At 43.5% G+C, this 24061-nt stretch overlaps 1 protein-coding gene across 2 annotated transcripts in view; it reads right to left on the bottom strand.

The window, feature by feature from the left end:
* Positions 1 to 24061, bottom strand: part of EBF2 (EBF transcription factor 2) — a 260670-nt gene that overhangs the window by 58689 nt on the left and 177920 nt on the right. For both annotated transcript variants that reach the window (XM_083713608.1, XM_083713609.1), the window contains exons 7-8: positions 22469 to 22550; positions 981 to 1098 (exon numbers count right to left, since the gene is read on the bottom strand). In XM_083713608.1, the coding sequence (XP_083569734.1) occupies positions 981 to 1098; positions 22469 to 22550 (200 nt within the window). The remainder of the gene's footprint in view (positions 1 to 980; positions 1099 to 22468; positions 22551 to 24061) is intronic.

Below are 24061 nucleotides of genomic sequence, written 5' to 3' on the forward strand. Positions count from 1 at the left end.
CTCAGTATTGTCTATACTGTCAGTGGCTGTCGAGGATTTCAGACTAGGATTTCTTCCATCCCTGCCTGGAGATGCCAGGGCCTAGACCTGGGATCTTCTGCATGGAAATCAGATGCTTTTCCCTTCAGATCTTAGCAACATTAGTAAATTAGCCAAACTAATTGCTCAACTGCACACTACAGAGGAGGGCCAAGCTAACATGTGATATTAATGGAATAGATTTCCTTGGAATGCAAGCTATTCCTTGCCTTAATTTGCTCATCTGGATGGAGGATACCAAGGAGTGTGCGAGTTTGTGTAGAAACCAGCCTACTGTCCAAACATAACTTTTACATTTGTTGCTCTGCCCTCTTTTGCTTTTTACCCCACTCACCACTGGGAGGTGGTCGTTGGATGGTTGTCCAGAAGGGATTGCAACCCTCTGGCTGAAAAGGGTTTCTTGCCCCAACATAGGAGAAATATAAATTTGCAAGCAACAATTTAAAAATGACCTTTCCAGTTGGGATGAGTGAGACCTAGTACTTATGTGTGCACATTTAGATTTTCAGTAAAGATAGGGTGCAGCCACCATGCCTCCAATCGGGGATTTAAAACACAACCCTGTGCAGGTTTTCTTGGAATTAAGAACCATTGAGGTGCCCGAGAGTAAGTAAAAAGGCTATGCTTGCTCTGCATAGGATTGCATTGTTAATGTTTGAAGACACAGAGGGGGGTGAGGAAGGGTTGACGATTGGTAACTCCAGCTGTCCATGGCAACACAATTTTTAAAAGAGACTTTTAAATATTTTCAAAAGGAAAAGAGGGGTAAAATAGCTTTAGGGACAATTACCAGAAAATCAGGTGTCTCCCTGGTAAATAGCATTTGCATTCCTTCTTCATCTTGCACACACTGCTGTTTTCTCTCCACCTTGATTATGTGACATATTTTGGACAATACTTCCCTTTCCTTCCCCATCGCCACCCCAGATAAAGGGCCATACCTTCAGACGGATCAAGCCTTCTCGCCCTCCGTCCGTGTTTTGAGTTGTTGTGAACAAACATGTTGTCAGATACCGCCAGTACGTGCCCATCAACATTCACCGTTGTTGATAACACAACCTGCGTATTAAAAAGGCAGGGGAAGACAAGGCAGACAAATTACTTTCAGAGATCCATGTTTGATGCATTAATTAATCAGCTGAGTTTAAAATTCTATTCTATTTGGCAAAATGAAATTGTGTCCTGCGGGGCTTATTCCTTCATTGAGGGACAAGATCTTTCTGCCTTGCATTAATTTCATTTAGCAAAGCATCCTAAGAACTGGAAGACTCCTTGGGTCTTGGCATCGTAATATGCCAACGAACTGCAAATGGCCTTAAATTTCATTTCCTATATCAGAAAGTATCACAAACTCTTTTCAGACGTCCTAAAAGGCCCTATTTTGAATACATATGAATATAAAAAGAAGCCTTGTCAGTCAGAGCACTGGTCCATCTCGTTCCGTTCTGTCTACATTGACTGGCAATGGCTCTCTGGGGTTTCAGCACCACTCTAACCAACGGAGCTATTCAGATACGAGTCCCTCCCTCTCCTACCTGGAGATGCCAGCTATTGAACCTGGGACCTTCTGCACACCACAGCACTTCCCCAAAGATGGGTGGATGGGACTGTGCCATCTATTGATCACAGAGCTTATGCGCATACAAGCTCTATGCACTACTGAGTATTCAGGAAAAAGCAAGGTCCCTAATCCAGGATACCAGTTACTGGGGGAAGTCAGTGGGGAAAGTCCTGCTTGGGTGCACTGCCTCTTTTACTTCTGATAGGATGGTCATGTATCCTACTTTACATGCAAGTTACAATATACAGAGGCTGTTAACATGTAGTCATTGGTGATGTGGATGGGATGGACAATAAGCATACTTTTCAGTGCCAGGTAAAAACATTATTGTTTAGACAAACCTACCCAGATGCTTAGAAAGTTGTTTTTAATTTTAATCTGTTTTAGTATTTTTTGCATGTTTTAAAGTACTGTTTTTTAAAGTATTGTTGTAATTTTTTTCATTATTTCATTTTTTTGCAAACTGCTTGGATGCTTCGTTTGTTTTTTTACACTGAAGCAGTGTAGACATTTTATGGAAGAAATAGTAAGTAAATAATAAACCCACTGCCCCTCCATGCATTTTTGAACAGTCTAAAGAAGCACTATGCAAAGCAAGTCCATTTCTCAATGCACACCTGGGTAGTGCAGCCATCAGCAATACTGCACCTGTAAGCATTATGGAACATCATATTTAAAAGGCATTTGCCTATGAAGTCAAGGACTCTGTGTACATTTTCCCAAATCACCTAAGCATGGAATACCAATCAAGCTTTGAAAATCAATAGAACAGAGAAGCTGGCCCTTACAAATGCAGCACTGGCAAAAAGTCAGGCTCCAGCAAACAGAGAACTCCCACAGCTGTAGTAAACATAACCAAAGGAATGGAAACTCACAGCAGAGGCAGAGGGACTTACCTACGTGGAGGTTAGCCTACAGTTAGAGGAGGTTGTAGATAATTAGATTAGAACCCAGAATAGGTAAAGATAAAGGGGTAAACCCCTGACTGTTAAGTCGAGTCGCGGATGACTCTGAGGTTGTGGCGCTCAACTTGCTTTACTGGCCGAGGGAGCCGGCATTTACGCGCAGACAGCTTCTGGGTCGTGTGGCCAGCATGACTAAGTCGCTTTTGGCAAAACCAGAGCAGTGCATATAAATGCCGTTTATCTTCCCGCCGGAGCGATACCTATTTATCTACTTGCACTTTGACGTGCTTTTGAACTGCTAAGTTGACAGGAGAAGGGACCAAGCAACGGGAGCTCACCCCGTCGTGGGCATTCGAACTGCCAACCTTCTGATCGGCAAGCCCTAGGCTCTGTGATTTAGACTACAGAGCCAGCCGCATCCCAGTAGAACCCGGAATACCTCAATTCAAACCACTATTTATCTATGCTGCACACTGGGTGATATTGGCCCCAGTGTTTTTTCTCTACCTAGCCCACCTCACAGGGCTGTTTTGAGGACAGAAATAGTACCAGTAGAACCAGGGGCATATTCAAAGGTGAACTTTCTGAAACAATAACCATTGTTAGAATACGTGCCCCACACTGGGCAAAGGATTGCTGCACTGTAGGGGGCAGTGGACTAGATGGTCTCATGGTCCCTTCCAGCTCTATGATTCTACGAGTCTATGATCCTTCAAAACTCACACCTATCCAAAGTTTGCAAAGCAGTCATCTGCCAAAGCAAGATGTACAAATATGCACATACTAAAAGCATGTGTATACAGTACATGTGCATATTACTGTAAAGAACATACAGAAATGTATTACGTTAGTAGAAATTTCTTTGCAGAAATGTAGGTATTTGCAGATATCAAGAAAGTCAGACAAAAATACTGACAGTTTTCCAGAGGACTTTTAAAAAATGCAAATTGCAAACTGACGTGGAAATGTGGAGGACTAAATTTAAAACTGGGACAATAAAAAATTGAAGCACTTGCTCTGAGCAATGAGAGCATCACTGGGGGACATGAGGGGAAGCCCCTATGATGTTAGCTAGCATGAGAGTCAGCACATGCCAAGCCCTTAAACAGCAGGGGGAGGGTATCGCCTTTGTGCCCTGCTGAGGAGCTTGCTGGAAGCTGCTAGCAGCTAGCCACTGTGGAGAAAAAGATTGCTGGACTAGAAGGACCTTTGATCTGATCCAGCAGAGCTTTTGTAATGCTCTTAAGACTTTTGGCTACTCCTGTATTTATTAAAGAACACCCAGTGCATTAAATATCTTAAATGTGCAAGCAAGGGGCACATAACAGCTCACCTTGCAATTCAACAGGATGAAGTCATCAAGTTACATAAAGTACACCCTTTCTAAAGGGTGTCTGGTAAGCTTGTTTTGGTCAAGAATCAGAACATAATTCTCAGGGTGTTTTTGTAAGCTGGAATTTATTCCAAAGCACAAATCATATGATGAATGATGCATGCCTGTATCAAACATGTACTAGTTTTGCTGCTCTTCCGTTGAGTGTTATTAGTTATAGCATGGCTAAATTGAAATGCTAGTAGTAGCAGTAGTAACAACAACAACAATGAATATCTGAAAGCTCCTGAACATTTGCAAGTAAATACTGCAAATCCCACACCAAAAATTTATGAATAACCAAAAATGAAATGCACCAGTGAACTTGACTGTGACCTAAATAATCACGCAGTGAGCTTGATGGCTGAGTGGAGAATTGAGCCCCAGTCTCTTGGGGCTTAGTCCAACACTCTAACCCACTACACCCCATCTGGGATTCAGTCACAAACAGTTAGACATTCTCTGTAATATCCGTCTTGCCAGTTTTGCTGGCAAACAATGTATGAACAAGGGCTTATATTGCCCCTGCTCACTGACTTGCTGCAATTTGTACATGAGTGCAACCATTAATATATGATTCTACTGACATGCATTCTATTACACAGCAGGTATCTTATTGCTAAAGAACAACCAGATGCCTCTGGGAAGCCCACAATCAGAGGACAGGAGCAAAAGTCCTCTTCCACCAAGTTCTCCAACTTTCAGAGCCTCTGACCTGGAAGGGAGCTGTATATCCATTGTCATCCTCCATGAATTTATCAAATCTCTTTTTAAAGCCATCTATGTTAGTGGCTGTCACTATGGTCACATCCACACCAGATATTTAAAGCAAATTTAAATCACATGTCTTTCCCAAAGGAATCCTGGAAATTGTTGTGTACCCCTCACAGAGCTACAATTCTCAACATCCTCAAAAAAAAATACAGCTCCTACGATTTTGGATTGGGGGGGGGGAGCCAAATGCTTTACATTGCTTTAAATATTTAGTGAAGATGTGATCTACATCTTCTGGCAGTGAATTCCATAGTACTGTGTGAAGAAGTACTTCAGCTTGTCTATTCTGAATCGCCCTCCACTCAGTTTCATTGGATGACCCTGAATCAGTGACGGAAAGCAGGCGAGGGCGGGGCTGGTGCATGTCCTGGGGCGGAGTGCGCTGCCCAGGGGTGCGCCACCTGCGGGGGTGTGGTGCCCAGCATGGGGGGGGGAGCCTCAATGGCACCCTGGGGATCGCGCTGCTAGGGGCGGTACGCTCCCCCCCACTCCTCTTCCTCCGCCAGTGCCCTGAATTCTAATATTATGAGAGAAAGCTCTGTCAATTCACTTTCTCTCCACTGTGCATTAAGTTAAGGACCTCAGTCAAGCCCCCTCCTGTCACTATTTCCCTAAACTAAAAAGCCTCAAACATTGTAACCTTCCTTCATGCAGGAAGTGCTCCAGCTCCCTGATAATTGTGGTTGCCTTATCTGGCACATTTTCCAGTTCTACACCTCCATTTTGAGATGCAGAACCATACAATGAATAGATTCTCCCAGAGTGGCTGGGGAAACCCAGTCAGATGGGAAGGGTATTATTATTATTATTATCCTTAGTTCAATTCCACCATTGTTCCTCCTGGCTCACATTGCCTACGCACTCCCAACCAGCCGAAGATGACAAGCTCTTCCAGGGGTCTTGATCCGTCATCTTCTGAGGGCTGAATGAGGCGCGAAGGCTGCCACAGCCTCTTGTATGCAGCTAAGCACCTCCCCCAGACCAGCCCTATTGGCTGGCCAGCCAAGGAGGCAGCGCGGCAGTCGGGAGATGATGCAGGGGGCCGAACATGCCCCCCTGCTGCCGCGGGAAGGGTTCCCACTTGCAGTACCTCCCCTCTGTGAGGAGGAGAGGCTTTGTTTGATCAACATGCAGTGGGAAGGCAGAAGAAATGGAAATAAATTACTCCTGTGGCAAACTCTGCAGGTACAACAGTCTCCACAGTGTGCAGAAATCAATACAGAACAACTGCAGGTTCCAGAGGGTTTTGTTGTCTGTCAAGACCCCATGCCCCCCCCTTTATGTTGAATAATAACATGTGGACACTGTATTTTAGGTTAATGGGCTAAATTTAGGCCACAACTTTATTGGTTACAGAATGTGAGCGGTATTGGCTTAGGCATTGGAATTGAACTGACTATATCTGACTCCTGCCCACCTGCAGGAAGTCTCACAAGGGTTTACCACCAGGAGGGGGAGCCCTGCTGATGCACATCAACTAGAATCTCCCCCAGGGTCACCGATAGGGGTCATGCCATGGCCCTAGCCACCGTCTGGACTTCGGACAGAGACCACGCTCCTTGGATTCTTTTAACAGAATACCCTTTAGTATGGAGGGACAGGTGATAGCCACACCTCCCCTCCCCTGAACAAGGTTTTACCAATGCCTAACTGCCAAACCTTACAAAGTTGTGACAATTGCTACGAGGTAGGCGAAAACCAAATGGCCAGTGCCAATTTGCCAAGTGGAAAAATTCCTACCCGGCCCCTCAACAGTGACCAATCAAGGTCCATAGCAAGGCCAGTATAGTCAATGCATGAAAAGAGGGCGGGAGATCTGCGGAAGCTGGAACAAGAGGGAGATCCCTGCGGTTTAAAAGGGGGGTAAGCCACACTCCCGGCTGGCTGGATTGGCTGGCTGGGGGCCATGTCGCGGGGCTTCGCCGGCCCCCAATGTGTGTGAAGGCCACGTGATCCAACTGCAACACCATCCCACTCGGAAGTGGAATGGCTTTCTAAAGCTAATCCTGAATCCTGAGTTGAGGTGATGTGCCTTTTAGAGATGTTGGGTTTGTCCAAAGCAAGGCAGGGATGGTGAAGCCCTTCATGGTGCCTTGGTGAACCAGATTTATTTTATTTTTTTAAAACCCTGCAGAAAACCATCTGCTAAAAGTGAAACTATATCTCTAAGCTTCCCATAGAAGGAAGAGGCTAAAGTGGGGAAGAGGAGTAGAGGAAAGGGAACAGCTTTGCAAAACTGAAACGTACACCTCTATCTAATGTAAAAAATCCAGGATCAGCAGGGGGAATGGGGAGCTCCTTTGCAAATTACAGGTCCACACTGTAATGACAGGAAATGGTTTTACCAGCATTCTCCTATCCCAGTGTTTTGAGGAAGGGAGCAGATTTTCAGGAGTGAAACCTAAGTCTTTAAGCTTACAGAAGACAACAAGGTGGGGTTAAGGATGGGGCAGCGGAGAGAGCTCCTTTGCAATTGACTGGGCTACTGTTGCTTATAATCAGACAGAATTATTTTACCTGAAAAGCAGACATCTTTTATTTCCTCCCACCTCAAAATCAAATTTTCTTTACTTTTTAAAAAAGGTTTTACCCCTTATGGTTGTGAAAAGGGGGCTCTTTAATGTTGCCTTTAGCTGCATGGGAGCCGTAACTGCCATATGGTTAAAGTAGTATCAAAGGCTGCAATCCTATACACATGTAAGAAGAATCTCCTGGTGGATCAGACCAAAGGCTCATTTAGTCCAGCATCCCGTTCTCACTAGATGCTTATGGGAATACCGGAAGCAAGACATTAGCACAAGAGTGCTTTCCCACTTGTGCTCCTCAGCACACTACTTCTGTTGCTGAAAGAGGAGCACAGTCATTGGGGCTACAAGGCATTGATAGCCTTGTTTTCCATGTACCGTATTTTTCGCTCTATAGGACGCACCAGATGATAAGACGCACCTAGTTTGGGGGGGGGGGGAGAAAAACAAGAAAAAAAATATTTTGAATCCCGGAAGCCGGAACAGCAAGAGGGATCTGGCTTCTGGGATACCGTGTGGCTGTTCTGGCTTCTGGGATAACCACGCCAAGCCTCTTCAGGGCAGCGGGATGAAGGCTTCCCCTGCCCAAAGAGGCTGCGCACGGCTAAGGCAGAAGCCAGGGCAGGAGCGTCGCTGAAGGGGCGCTGCGCACTTCTCCCTCTCTGCGCAGCGCCCCTTCAAGCAAAACTGGAGAAGGAACAGAAGGAGACCCTTCTGTTCCTCCTCCGGCTTCCAGGCAGGTGCGTGGCTGAAGCCTTTGGAGTGCAGCGGGACCTCGCGCTGCGCTCCGAAGGCTTCGGGTTCCTTTGGCTGAAGCCAGGAGAGTCTTGCTCTCCCGGCTTCAGCCAAAGGAACCCGAAGCCTTTGGAGCGCAGCGTGTGGTCCAAAAGCCTCAGGCGGCTATCCCTCTCGCTCTCCAGGCTTCAGCGATAGCAACGCGAAGCCTCCGGAGCGTGGAGGGAGCGCTCCCTCTGAGCTTCGGAGGCTTCTCATTGCTATCACTGAAGCCAAGGAGCCTGCATTCGCTCCATAGGACGCACACACATTTCCCCTTAATTTTTGGAGGGGGGAAAGTGCGTCCTATAGAGAGAACAATACGGTATTTGTCCAAACCTCTTTTAAGGTGGTGGGCATCACTACATCTTGTGGCATCAAATGGGGAGTTATGTCTACCCCAGGATCATGTTGGTTGCCCTTTCCTGGACCGTTTCCACCTCTACAATATCTTTTTGGGGGGCAGTGGCTAGCACTGCACACAGTATCCCAAATGTGGTCACACCATAGATTGCTACAATGCTATCTTGATATTGGCAGTCTTGTTTTCAATTCCTTTTGGAACATGGACTTCACCATTTTCACAGATGCCACACACTGGGTCAACATTTTCACTGAACTATCATGACTTCTCTTTTGTGCTCAGTCACCACTAGTTCAGGCACCATCAGTGTGAGTGTGAAATTAGAATTTTTTTGCCTCACTTGTTTAGATAGGAATCATATTTCTCATTTTAATTCAATTCACTCAGTTTTGAGAGGTTCTCTGGGGGCTCCTCTCAGTCCCAGCTCACCGTTCAGCCCAATTATTTATGAACAAATTAAAACACAGAGATCCCAATGACAGTCTTGGACAGATTCCACTACATCCCTCCACTGTCAAAACTCTCCATTTATTTCTGCTCTCTTCTTCCTGTTACTGATCCTGTGAGAACCAGTTCTCATGCCCCATGACTGTTCATCTTACTCAGGGACATTTTCAGAAGTCCAAGTACACAATGTCTATCCATCTGCTTACTTACCCACTCAAAATACTAACGGTTAGTTAGATGGGAGTTGAGGAAGCTATGCTGGCAAGACTTATTCTTCTATATGCTTGGTAATTCTATCTTTGATAAAGCTTTTCACCAGTTTTACCAGAAAGATATTAAACTGACTGGCCTGTAATGGCTCACCGCAATTCCTAATAATAATAATAATATATGTGTTATTGGTCAGGTATGGGTATTAATCTTAAGGTATAGATATTTATCTTACTTTTTTTGTAAGAAAATCACCAATTTCACATTTGAGTTAAGAACTTCTTTAATGCCATCTGGACCTGGTGGTTTGTTCATTTTTTATTTGTCAGTACAGCCTAGAGCTTTTTCTCTTATCACCCACTATTTTTATTTATTTTATTAATTAAATTTATTTTCTGCCCTTATTCCCAGACTGGCATTGGCCTTAATGCCCCAAGAGTTCTCCTGAAGGATTAAGATTAAAAAGTCAAAACGAATTATACTAGAATTCAGGGACATCCAGTGAAGCTGAATGTTGGAAGATTCAGGACAGATCAAGTACTTCTTCACACAGTGAATGGTTAAACTATAGGATTTGCTCCCAGAAGTTGTGGTGATGGCCACCAATCTGGATGGCTTTAAAAGAGGATTAGACAAATTCATGGAGGAGGAGAAGGCTGTCGCTGGCTACTAACGATGATGGCTACATTCTTCCTTGATTGCGGGAGAGTATGCTTCTGAACATCAGCCTCTGGGAATTGAAAGTAGGGAGAAGGCTTCATGCTTAGGTTCTCATGGGCATCTCATGGGCAGTAAATGGATTGCTGGACTAGATGGACCTTTGGCTTGATCCAGTAGGGTTCTTCTTAGTACAAAATTTGAATTTTAAAAAGCCAAACAGGATAATGGAGTTAGGCCAGTGCATCAGTTAACTTTAGAAGGAAGACAAGACAGCAGCCAGAAGCGTCATAGCCAGACACTCACTAGAGAGACCTGTCAGGAGTAAGCATGGACCAATGGTACCAAATAGTATGGGAAACAGCCCTACTAGAAAAATTAACCAATAAACTGAAAGTGACACAGGGACAAATAGAAGAAGATGCCTTTACCCTGGTATGACTCCCCTTTATCACATACACAGCCCAACAAGACAATGACAAAAATCCACCAACAGCATACAAATCAGTATGGCTAACCTGATCCAAATCACCCTCCACCCCACCCCCACCCCACAAATGAAAACAAAGACCACCACATCCAACCACAAATGAATAAGCACACCCTAGGCCAACCCCAAGCTCTCTCATCACCAAAGGAACACAAATGAACAGCAAAGAACCTGCACAAGCAATGTTGACACCAAACCCTACCTATAGTAAGTGAAATAGGAACATCCCCACCTGACCCCCCATCTCCCCCTCCACCTCTTTTCCCCCTTTTCTTCCCAATGTCTCAACAAATGAAACTGATTTGTAAAAATGTTACATGGGGGAAAAATATACGAGAGACATTGCAAACACTTTTGCAAATCAAGAAAAATATTTAATAATAATAATAATAATAAAAGTATGAAAAAAGAAAGAAAAGAAAAAAGAAGGAAGACAAGATACTCCAGACCTCAAAAATCCACGGAGAAATTCAGAGGAGAATTTTGAAGCACCCATATTCCATAGACCAATATGCATTCATTAAAGAATAAAAAGCTAACCCTGTGTGGGAATATTCTCAAACCTGTGTGTCCCACTTTCAGAAAGAGAATTTCTGGCTTTAACAGCTGACAAAACTGTTCTTGGCCCACAGAAGGGAAACCTGCTCTCTGGGAGAATCTTATGCTGACTGAAAGAATGCTTTGTCTTCTCAAGATGAACTTAATTCATTCCAAAAGGTGCCTGTCATACTGCACATTAATGCTGTACTCGCATTCCCGCCACAAAATGTGTTGCTTTCATGTGCCAATAGATTTCATCATTGCGCATTTGGGTGGAGTTGGGACTCTGCTCCAAAGTGAACATTTCCCCTGTGACATAAGAGAGCCCAGTCAGATGCACTTCATTATTTTCTCTTAAACAATGGAAATAAATTTTAATCTCTTACTGGCCAGCCCAGACCACACTTCAGTGGCAAGGGAATAAGGCTGAATTATTCCAGTGTCTGAAATATTTACGAGAAGATTTTAAATTGTAACCAAATGTAAATCAAAATGTATATTATTGCACATACATAACACACACACACACACACACACACACACACACAATTCCAACCATGCACAAGCAGAGACTATATATTATACACACCCACTGGGATAGAGGTATAAACGTATATATACACAGGAAGCATACAGTCGACCACAGATCATTCTAGCATATTTTTACATATATGTGTGTGTGCGCGCTTAATTTAATATGACTGGAGGTAGCAGTGGCAGAAGGTATCAAAAACAATCATGTAGTGGGAGATTTGGGGCCAGAGAAGATGTGATGTGGCAGCCATGTTTGTTTTCTCATGGTTCTCAAGGTGAGGAAATGTATTATTTTTTACAACAAAAACTGCATGTGGAGGAGGAAACCTGACTGCCCCACTACCTTATTGCAGGCTTGGATCCTTTGAGCTCTTCCCTCCCCAGCCTGGTTCTCACCCAGTATCTCAGTGCCAAACTAGGAATGGTCCAATTTTTTGATCTCCTGTGGGTGTGCTTCCTGCCGCCACCACAAAAAAAGAAAAATCTCTCAGCGGTTTCCATAAATTAGTATAAAATACTCACCAAAAATACAGCTAAAATCCACCAAATTTAAAAACAAGTATACATAATAAAATGGTAAATAATGCTAAGGACCATCTCCTTGAGATTAATAGATCTATTCATTTATTACATATTATAATTTATTTCAACATTATCCCAATTGTCTTGGATTTAGGGGGCTGGGGAGTTTCTCTTACCCCACACCAACACAGAATAATCTAGATAACGTTGAAATAAATAATTAGTAAATTAATTCACATTTTTGCAGTCTCTTACATACCGTATTTTTGCCTTATAGGATGCACCATCCCATAAGGCATACCTAGTTTTTTTGGGGGGAAATAAAGGGGGGAAAATTATTTTTCCCCCCCTCCAGGCACGGGGCTGGGGCGGGGGAAGGCCAAGCTCAGCGCGCCCAGCCTTCGGCATGCAGGCAACCGACTGCAAGCCGTGGGAGCCCGGGGCGGGCTCCCATGGCTTACGGAGATCTGTGCGAAGCCTGCATTCGCCCCATAGGACGCACACACATTTTCCCTTCATTTTTGGAAAAGTACGTCCTATGGGGCGAAAAATACGGTACTATGGACGGTGTCCAAAGCACTCTTCTACTAGCACAAGTTATGCTTGTGCAGCAGAAATTTACCCGCTTCTCCTCCTTCCCATGAAACCCAGCACCCTTCCCAAATTTGCTCCAGGGGGTGGGGAGGAGATCCAGAAGAGATTTGGGGTAGCATGGGGGGGGAGAAGTGTGCTACCATGATGGGTTCCTTAGCATTACACTGGATACAACCCTATGCACTAGGCCCAAATAATACATATATGTGAACAGCTCAGGTACACCTAACTGTGTATATTCCATATCTGCACTCTCAAACCTTGGCAGTAGTACTCTAGGACAGCAAGGGAAATGTTTAACAAACGTACCTTTCAAACTGCCAAATCAGTATGGGCACAGCAGTCCCTGCATATGTTGGTTCTAACATGTTTGTTACCGTTACAGCCATCATTACCATATGACATTCACAGCTCATAGTATGTGTGTCCACCAGAACAGTACACAAATATGCTGTGTATTGCAACAAAACTAACAAAACAGATTCCAGCCTTTGGTTCTTGTAGTTTGGGCAACTAGAAGGAAATGGAGTATCCTGTAACATGGCATGGCTGATTGGAATCTTGAAAAACCACATTCCACATTGCAATATTTTGTTGCATATCCCAAGTGATCACTAAGTATGGAACATCCACACTCAGAGCCAGTATGCCTCTGATTAGAGGAACTGTACCTAGGGCTGACCCAAGGCATTTTGGCATCTGAGGTGAACCACAAAATGGCAACATGCCCCCCCAGACCAGGGGAGAAGGGGTGAGTGAAGAACAAAAGGGGAATAAAGATCTACATCAGGAAGAAGGGTGGGAGGAAACCAGCAGCACCTCCTATTCACCAAGAACGCTGGCAAGGAGTAGGCAGATGCAGCCTCCAACAACCTTAGCTCTTGCTGCCACCACAGCAGCAGCAGAGGGGGATATATTCCTTGGAGGCCAGATCTGCTGGCCCTGTGGATCCTGCCACTTGAGGTGGTCCCTCACCTTGTTTCATGGATGGGTCAACTCTGAGTGTACCTTTAATTGTTGGATACTAGGGGCAAACTGGGAGGGACGCAGGTGGCGCTGTGGGTAAAACCTCAGTGCCTAGGACTTGCTGATCGCATGGTCAGTGGTTCGAATCCCCGCGGCAGGGTGAGCTCCCGTCGTTCGGTCCCAGCTCCTGCCCACTTAGCAGTTCGAAAGCACCCTTAAGTGCAAGTAGATAAATAGGTACCGCTTTATAGCGGGAAGGTAAACGGCGTTTCCGTGTGCTGCGCTGGTGCTGGCTCGCCAGAGCAGCTTCGTCACGCTGGCCACGTGACCCGGAAGTGTCTCCGGACGGCGCTGGCCCCTGGCCTCTTAAGTGAGATGGGCGCACAACCCTAGAGTCGGACACGACTGGCCCGTATGGGCAGGGGTACCTTTACTTTTAGGGGCAAACTAGTGCTGTGCCAAGATCTGTCTTCTGGTTTCTCAAAGGTTTTCTTCCTCTGTGAAAGAGGCTTCCATTTATGTACCTCATGGGCACTTTAGAACTTCATTGGAATTTTGGTTGGTCTTCAGTGTGGCATAAACCTGTTCTCTGACAGGTGGCCAAGGGTAGTGTATGTGTTTTTCTTTCCACCAAAAATTTCTCCAGCACTCTACAGCCTTTTTGGTTGCCCTCACTTTCCATTCCACCCCATGGAACAAGTTACATCATGATGCCTTCCCTGGGTTTGGTTGAAGTGCAGACTCCCAAGAAGGCTGCAGAGTGCAGATCACTGGTGGGGTGCTTTACAGACTGAAAGATGAGACACTCACAATGACCCCTTGGCCACTTGCATCCCATGAGAATTTCACCAACTTTTTATCTCCCCTTTGATAATTTTCAGGTGAAATTTCTTTTTTCCATTAGTTAATGGAGAATGGTCAGGGGGGAAACGCAGGAGACATTTTCTGGCACAGGGCTAGAGAGAGTACTAGATGAATCTTCATCATGTTCCACCCAAGCTTTTCCTTCACCATGAATCATTCATCTACTTTAAAATATACCTACTGTAGCTCTCAGTGACTCCTGATACCAGTTGAATGATTCCCGGCTACTTTAATAATGGTATGTTGCTTTTATTGTATATTGAATTCGTTTTGAATTACTGTTTTGTATTGAGCTGTTTTGTCGTATTCTACCTTGGCATTATTGGAACCACCACAACAACATATTTTACCAACGAAAAGCTGCTTAGCATTATGGATAAGAAATTGTTCTTTAATCGAGACATAGCTCCACTCAAATCTCATGCCGAAAATAGACCACTGCCAAGCATGTTTTATACTGAAGAGTTAAAAGTCCATGATTTTTGTGTTTTGTTTTGTTTTTTAAAAAAGGAAGCGGACATTCCTCTATAGTCTCCAGCTCCCAGGCCCTCCCCCTTTCACCAGCCAACAGCTTTCCCCCAGTGAGCATTTCCTGGGTCATGGAGGGTGACCCTTTCCATCTGGAATCAATCAGTCAACTCCTGACAACTTCCTGAAACACCTCACTCCATTTCCTGTTCTCTCCCCCTTCTCCTTTCCCTCCTCGTTCGCTTCACTCTTCAAAACTGCAGGCCGCAGCAACTTAATGTTAGAGGGTCAGGCACAGTTAGACTCCAAAACACTACACAAGAAAACCTTTGACCTTCAGAAATCTTTACATCTTAGCTAAACAAATCAAGGTCAATATTTCTTACCATTATCTTGTTAACCATTTAGGTGCTTTCCCCCTCCCTTCTTTTGCCAATGCCCTCCTGATGGCATATCCATCAATACCACTTGTTCACCCATTATCATAAAACATGACATGCTTTTGTTTTCTTTAAGGGTATTTAAGGCTGGTGAAAGGCATTGGACTGACATCCCTGGAGATCTAGGTCTGTTAGTATAACTGTTGAACACCATGCGCAAGTATCGCTTGTATAGCTAAGCAAGATGTCAGGCTAAGGTCTTCCTGAAAGACACTTTGCTTTTGCCAGCCAAGATTAAACACTGGTGGCATGAATTTCATTCTTGTGTTGTAAATATACACTTAATATAGTGGCTGAGGTGATCTGCTCAAATCTTTGCTCAAATATTCTCTTCTCTCTCACTTGCACTTTACAGTTGTATCCAAGAGTGTGTATCCCATTACGAGCTATCTGTTCACACTTACCTGTTCATTACTTGCTGGTTTTAAGATTAAAATAAGTCTATGCATGCAGCAGAATGAGGTTGTAATTGGGTGATCAGGGTCTAAGAGGGTATAGTTGCTTGTCTCTCTCTCGAGTTAATCGCCAACATTATTTTCTAAATAATGGGACCTCACAGGTGTCTGTTTTGGTCCTTAAAATTTCTTCTTTCTGCAAAGCATGTAGGAATCACTCATTTATTTGCTCCCAGACTGATTGCCACACAGGCACCTGAATTTGCTATTAGTGGGGACCACTGTGAGAACCAGCACTAATTGAAATATAATGGTATCATGAATGTACTCCAAGGATATTCTTCTGCTAGAATTGTTCTGAGGTTTGTGTTCCCAGTGAGTGTCCAGAATTTGTGCAACCTATCTCATCCCTCAGTGAAATGGTGGGGGTGGAATCCTGTTATGGTTCCAAGAGAGGGGTGGGGATCCTTTATAGCACTGGACATCTGGAAATAATACGAAATTCATGATGTACTTTCCCTTATAACTGCTCAGTTACACTAACATATTTTTCTAGTTTGGCAAAAGTTGCTATGCTATTAAATTTTTAATATTTATTATTGTTATTTTCATCATGGGAAGAAGAAAAACAAGTCACAGCAGCCTTCCATTCTGCTCTCTCTTTCCATTCAGACAAGCTTCCCGAAGTTATCCATTGGGGTTCCAGTGTGAAAGGAAGAGATAAAATGACTAATGAATTTGTCTTTGTGAGTGTGCACCAATTTAGTTAACAGGTATTAACTCATTGTTAATGCTGCCTAATCATTGAAACTGATATTTCTCCTTGCTTCTGTCACTGCTCTCTCTTGACAAAGAAAAGTGGCAGGACCAGGAGGCTTAGAAGGTTAGCAGTGAGTCCCCTTTCTGGGGTGTGGACCTCAGCAAAAGCCTGATGGTGCCAATCCTGCCGGCGAAGAGTGTAAGATTGAACCAGAAAAGGACATCCAGTTTGTTAAACATAGAAAAGTTTTATATGCATAAAATGATATGGTTTGAATGCATTGCATTTAAAATGCTATGAAATAATTGATGACTCATCACTGGAATCCTAGAGATCTTTAACAGGAGGAGATGAATCCTGAAAAGTCAGTTGCAGCAGTAGCAGAAGCAAAAGCTCTGTGATGATGATACAAGTATGTTACTCCGGATCTCTCTCTGGGAACAGAGAGAGGAAAGTTTATTGAACCTCATTAAGGACCAAAAAGAATATGGAATGACATTGCTTAAGAGCAATGTGTTACTTTGTATTATGTAACATTCATTTGTAACTGTTTTCCAGTAAATCTTTGAAACTCATCCTTGTGGTGAAGAGCAAATTCATTTCTACTCTACACAAGGTCCAGATCAGGGATTCCACTTGCAACAACTCTAACACAGTTCTGGCTCATTCCTTGTTTCTGCCTTCTGGTTGCCCTTTGAGCTAGACCTTTAGCTTGCTTCCTCAGCCTTGTCATCTGGCTTTCCCTATAGAAGTATCCCACAGTTCCTGATTCGGAGCTCCTGGCTAACCTCATGCTGCTGCCTATGGCAAAGCTGTGTCAACCACAGTTTCTCAGACTAACTTACCGCAGAGGAAGACATCCGGTGTGCCATAGTGAGCTCCTTGCTAGAATAATATATACATAAACTACAGTGTGAAAGCACTACATGTTTTGGAAGTGACCATGCAGGAAAGAATGGGAAGATTCTGTCTCTTCAGCCAATTTGTGTGAAGAAATGGGTGGAGGAAACTTTTTAATATATGTACATATAATGTTGAATCAAGTGACAGTGAGAACACTCTAAAGGGTTTGTGGTATTCATTCCAGATTATTAAGTCTGTAGTAAGAGAATACAGTCGTACCTTGGTTGACAAATGCCTTGTGAGTTGAATGTTTTGGTTCCCAAACGCCGCAAACCCAGAAGTGAGTGTTCCAGTTTGCAAACGTTCTTTGGAACCCAAACGTCCAACATGGCTCCCTGCAGCCAATCGGAAGCTGCTCCTTGGTTTCTGAATGTTTTGGAAGTCTAACAGACTTCCAGAATGGATTCCGTTCGACTTCTGAGGTACAACTGTATAACAGAATGTAATTTTCACTGCTGTGAAACATGACCAGAGAGGAGCTGAATACATTGAGAAAATGTATTCAGTCTCAAAAATCTCTGTCTCCACAGAGCTTTCAAATATGCCTAAGCAGTTTAGAGGATAAGAACTAGATTAATTTAACAACTTGCAGGAAATGTATTTTGCCCCTCCCAAATTAGAACCATGAAGGAGGAAAAAAAATAAATGATTTGGGATATCTACAATATTTGCTCCTGGGCCATATATGTGTGTTGCTGTACATACAGACCTCTGAAGTGGGCAGACTGTCCCATTCTGTTCCAACCATATGCAAGGAAGTGTCCATTCAGATAAGCTAGATCCATATGGAGGAACTACTCATGCATAATATTGTAATAAATCAATGAATTCGGGGAACTATTCATCCCAGTGTGCCTCAATCTACAAATGCTCGTGTAATTACAGTGAGTGTGAATTTTTAAGATTCATTAAGGGGACACGAGTCATTCAAGTATAGGTCATATCCATAGATTTCAGTGGGTCTAAACTGTGTAGAACTTTGTCGGATACAACCAGGAAATTATACATCCTATTCTCAAAGACGCATCCCAGAAATAGTCGACTAGTCTTTTTATCATTCAATCGCAATGCATTCGTGATATTTCCAACTAATTTGGCGAAACAATGCCTTGTTAGAAAAAGGGGAGGGGGTTTCCACAAAATAATATCACATCATTGATCACGTCTAATGGTAAAGCTACAACACAGAAGGACTCTGGCTGGAGAACTGCATTGCAAAATTCCAATATGGGTGAGTTTAGAAGGACGGCCGTGCTCCAGTTCATGTACTGTTTGGGAAAGTGCAAATGAGGTAGGTTTACCTTTAAATGTGAATTGATTTTCTCCCTGGACATGCACTGGCACCTAAAAAGCCTTGTGCCATATCGACATCAGTTACCTTCAAATAGAGGGCTCCCTTCTGACAGCGTTTCTAATACTATACAAGGTTACATGAGCACCCTACCACATATATATGACCCTTCTATAACCTGTACATGATCTAGCATAGAGATAAAATTCACTCAGATCTTTTTGTTCCCCTCACCTACTTTTCTGTTTCTAACACTTAATTAAATCAAGAGTTAGAAGAAACACCCCCCTTTATTCCTTCATTCTGCCTGTAGCTTGTTTTAACAAATCTGAGATGGTCTTACATTTTTAGGATTGACAAGTGTCCGTTGTAACCTCTGGCACTTTAATTATCATTTGCTGATATAGGGCATATGGAAGAAGTTGGATGAAAGATAAAAGAACATGCATTTTGGGGGCTGCAAAAACATTACTGATATTTTGAGATGATCTTCACACTAAAAAACACTTGAATGGAACTCTTATCAGTCAGCATCTGTGTCAAACCCTTCAGAAGAGAATAAGTTTTAGTATTTTTTCGCATTCTTTAATAGACCATATAGAGTTTTAATGTGGGATCCAGGAATCTCTGGGCATCTACAGTGCATAATGAGTAGCAGTGGAAGGAGCTCAGAAAAAAACACTGAAAGAGTACAGAAAAAATACAGAAAGAAAAAATACCATATTAACCATCACAAGGAGAGAATTAAACAAAGAGCACTTAAAGATCGATTTCCCCTTGCAATCTGAAATGGTACCAGTTATGTTGTGAGGACGGGTTTTGAAGCTATAGTCAAGGGCCCCACCCAGAAGAAGGAGCAAGCAGATCCTCAGCGTAGCAGAAATGATTTAACACATTTTGAAGTAAAGTAACACACATTTAAACTGAAAGTGTTGGCCTCAGAAGACTATTAAGTCCAATGCAGCTGTGCTGAGGAATTGTACAATCTATTCTACCACCTCCAGACTTTACCACCTCATTTCACTCCATGTGTACACAAAGCCTTAACTAATTCCTCTTCAGATTTCAATCCAAGTTCTGAGTCTCAAACTTTAATAAATCAAAGGTACCCATACTATTCATGCAACTTTACTGGGGACTGGGGGTGACAAAATGTTACAACAGATGCAACATTCAAGGTTAAAAGTGTTTTTTTTTCAAGTCAGTAGAACATTGTATTTTCAGTGATTGGCACACGTGGGCTGCAACCGAAGTGTCTGCAACTATAGTGGTAAATAAGAAGGCAAGACACAAGGCAGGGTGATCTGGGTCATATTTACAGTGGTACCTCGGGCTAAGTACTTAATTCATTCCGGAGGTCCGTACTTAACCTGAAACGATTCTTAACCTGAAGCACCACTTTAGCTAATGGGGCCTCCTGCTGCTGCCACGCCACCAGAGCCCAATTTCTGTTCTTATCCTGAAGCAAAGTTCCTAACCTGAAGCACTATTTCTGGGTTAGCGGAGTGTGTAACCTGAAGCATATGTAACCTGAAGCGTATGTAACCCGAGGTACCACTGTATTCATTTTCACACAAAAAATCTGCAGTAGGGAACCATAGTAAGAGATTCTAACTGCTCACAACCAGTGGTGGTTAAGCCAATGCTGCCAGGGCTGAGGGGGAGTATTTCATCCACCCCTTCATTGAAGCCTCATCTTTTCAGGTGAGTAGGGAAACCCTCCTGTAAGGCCCCATAACTCTAGGTGTATGCTGCAGGTTGGCCCCCAAAAGGCCCCTGACAACAAGCACCACAGCTCTGAAGGCCAGTCGTGAAATTATACTCTTAAAGGTATCTGAGGGTCAGGGACAACATTTTCCATTCATCTCTGTATTTGTCACATGCAGCGCTGTTTCCATTCTGCTGCTTGAGAGGACACAGCCCTGGTTGGAAATTGCATAGAATCCATAGTAGCGTCTGCCATAAAGGCTTGTGTCTGAGGAAGTTTAGAAGTAGTTTGACGCTGGGGGAAGTATTGCATCTGGGGGAAGGGAGTGCCAGAGGTCCTCGAGCCACACAACGCATGCGCATGCAGAAGAAGATGCTGCTGCTCAAGATGGTCTTATAGATAAGGCAGCCATATCGTGGATCTTACGGAGTGCAAATTTCCTGTCTGTCCAAAACTACATTATCCATCTTGTTATCTGCTGTGGTGAAATTAAGTAACTTATAAAAGTTAAGTTGTTATTCCACCCCATTCATTTCAATGCAAAGGAAACACAATGCAAATAGAAGGAAGATGTAAATCAGTTATGTACATATCATTTGTGGGCAAAAAGCAAAAACAACAGTGAATATATATTTGCTGGTTTGATTTCTGTCTCGGCAGGAAACAAATACAGTCGTACCTTGGAAGTTGAACAGAATCTGTTCAGGAAGTCCATTCAACTTCCAAAATGTTTGGAAACCAAGGAGCGGCTTCTGATTGGCTGCAGGAAGCTCCTGCAGCCAATCAGAAGCCATGTAAGCTACGTTGGATGTTTGGGTTCCAAAGAACATTTGCAAACCAGAAAACTCACTTCCGGATTTGTGGCGTCCGGGAGCCAAAATGTTCGACTAGCAAGGCATTCAGGATCCAAGGTATGACTGTAAGTGAACATTGGCCATATCCACTCTGAGTTTCGAAACTGAAGAGACCAAAGGAGGGATAGAACAGGCTTAAATAGCTTTATGCCCTCCTCCACCCTGGTTGATGCAGAGGCTTCCCTTTCTCAAAGTGATTACAAAGGCCATTTGCTGCTGCAGACACTGCAAGAGAACCAGAAGTGGAATTCTGGAAGGGAAGACATCAGGAATCAAAGCAACAACAGAGAAATGCTTATGCAATTGTTGTGGACCCCCCCCCCCAAGAAAATATGGGAATACTATATGATAGACCCTCTTTATTGCACTATAGATAATGTGCCAAATTTAAGTGTCAAAGGGAAATAAGGAAAGGTACGTTGATTCTTCAGTCACACGCAGGTTAGATTACTGTAATATGGGGCTGCCCTTGAAGATAGCCTGGGAACGCCACAATCTGTACAGAATGTGGTGGCCACAGACTTGTCTAAACCATACCATGATGGTTTGGTACCAGATTTGATTACAGAATAAATCCTCTCTCTCCAGGTTGAAAGCTAACCTGCTGGGTTGTTTTTCTTTAAGAAGCAACCCTCTTTCCTACCCCCAGCACCCTTAAAACCACCTGCAGCAAGGCTGTGTGTTTACTCTTTCATTATGTTTGTTCAGTTATCAAGCTACAGTAGCAGAATCAAATGGAGAGTGGTTAGGCTCGAGGCATTATAGTGGTATGTGGAGAACTGCTGTGAATGTGTTACGTCTGCACACAGCCTTAAACAATTACAGCGTGGAAAGGAGAGAGAAAGAGAGATGAGATTTAGTGCCTGTGTCTCCTCAGCCCCCTCCTCCTCCTCCCCCCCCCCCATGTTTCCAACTTGACACACTTCACCTCCTTCTGTGTTTTTATTAGCTGGTATTCTCAATACATCAGCGACAGCTATGATGAAACCAGTGGCAGATTTTCCTGCAAAGCAGCTGGGTCATTGTCCCATGGGCCTTGTTGCCTTTACCATGCAAGATCTTTAAAGTGACCATGCCTAGATCAGCCGCCGTTTTGAAAGCAGTTGAATGGACAATTCTGAGCATGTTAAAGTGTGTGTGTGTTTGCGTGCGTGTGGGTTGGACTTGTGCATGGCTCACAGACAGAGCTACTTTGAAAAATTCAGAGACAGCTACCGATCATGAACACAGTCCCTGCTATGGGCAGTTGTACATGCAAGTGCCTTGCTTTGGGGTGTCAAATCAAATATACATCACTGGTTGGCAGGGTACATCACCTCCCCTCCTGGGCATTCAGAAGGGGGAAGCGGGGGAAGCAAGGATTAAATACGACAAATGCAGGGAAAACTTTAACAATATATGATGGGGTTTATCATTTACTGTCATCTCATTTATTACCCACGGTGTCAGTGACGAGGAACGGAAGCGAAAAGACAGACAACTTACTTAACAGAGAATCCCAGAACACTTACCTGGAACCGCCGCATATCTCGAGGGTTCCCGGCTGTTTTCAAACAATTCTGATTGCACTTGAGGAAGAATTTTAAGAAGAATCTGCAGGGGGAAAGAGAGAGCGTGTGTGACATCTTCCACTTTAAAAAATTGTGTCTGTTATTATTTACTTGCTTTGTGCGGATATGATTGTGCCTTGTGGCAGAATCCACCGGGAGAGATCAACAGAGTGTTTTAAAAGCATGCTGTCAATTAAAACAGATTAAAATGACATTTCTTGTGGAATTTATTTGCCCTGCAAAGAAATACCTAGTGCTATTAGAAACCAGAGATCTTTAAAGAAAACAAAAAAAAAACTTTTAGCTCACAGACAAGTGAGGCAAAATACAATAGGTGAAGTTTCCAACGTGAGGACAGAGGCAAGAACAGTTGCATTGGGAATTTGAAGCAATAAAACAAAAAGAAAGAATAAAGATAATAGACATAGAATCCCCCCCATAAAAAACACTGAAAGTATTTGTGTACTCATGAATGCAACTCTGCAATTTATATTTCTTTATCTGGGTCTAAGTGACATTCACACATTATGTGGATGCGAAACTGGGATTTGCATGAATTTCAGAGGAGCTGAAGCCAATCCTGGTGTTTTCATAAGTGTATGCAGGGCTTTTTTATATACACAGAAAAAGAGGTCTAGAACTTGTTGAACCCACCCAAAGTTGTTGAGCTTTTTTAATGGGGGCCCATTATTCAAAATTAAAAATGAAACACTGGGCAACGTAGCACTACAAAGCTGCCAGAACGCAACAAAGAGGTGCCAGAACACGGCTCCAGTGAGTTCTAGCTGAAAAAAGCCCTGAGTGTATGTATATGATAAATATGTTTCCAGGGGCTGTAGCTCAATGGTAGACCCCATGCTTTGGATGCACATGGCTCAGGTTGAATCCTCAACATCTCAACAAGAGGATCTCAGTACCAGTGCTGGAAAAGATCTCTTTCTGAGATCAACTGCTGGTCATGATAGACCAAGGCTGGAGAACCTTTGGCCTTCCAGATGCTGATGGTCAGGGATCATAGGTGTTGTAGTCCAGCAACATTTGGGGGGTTGTCACAGGCTCTCCCCATCCCTGTGGCAGACAATACTGAGACAAAGGACTAAAGGTCTGTTTAAGTGTCAGGCAATGTTATGTGGTGATCTCATCCATACAATACATTTTTAGTTATATACTTTAAAAAGTGAAGAAGCCATAATGAGGTCAAACATGGTGAAGTGGACAGAATTTTGAGTTTTGGTGTGGAGGGACACAGGGCCAAATCCCTACTCAGCTCATCAACCTTACTGAATAGCCTTGGGCAATTCTCTCTCAGTTTAGATTATTTTATAAAATTGCTGGGAGCTTAAAATATGAAATTCATGTAAGAACCGTTCACAGAGGGCCCCCCTCCCAAGCATGGAGGAGGGAGGGGGACAGCCTGATATACAGGCATTAAGCAGAACATCAGCACACAACACTTGAATGTACAGAGACCTTCCACACTGATGTTCCAATCAGCACATGAATTTTAAGCTGGGATGTTTGCAGACATTCTGATGAGGCCAGTGAGTGTGGTTC

Source organism: Podarcis gaigeae, assembly GCF_964106915.1.
Source record: "Podarcis gaigeae genome assembly, chromosome: 15".
NCBI classification, from domain to species: domain Eukaryota; kingdom Metazoa; phylum Chordata; class Lepidosauria; order Squamata; family Lacertidae; genus Podarcis; species Podarcis gaigeae.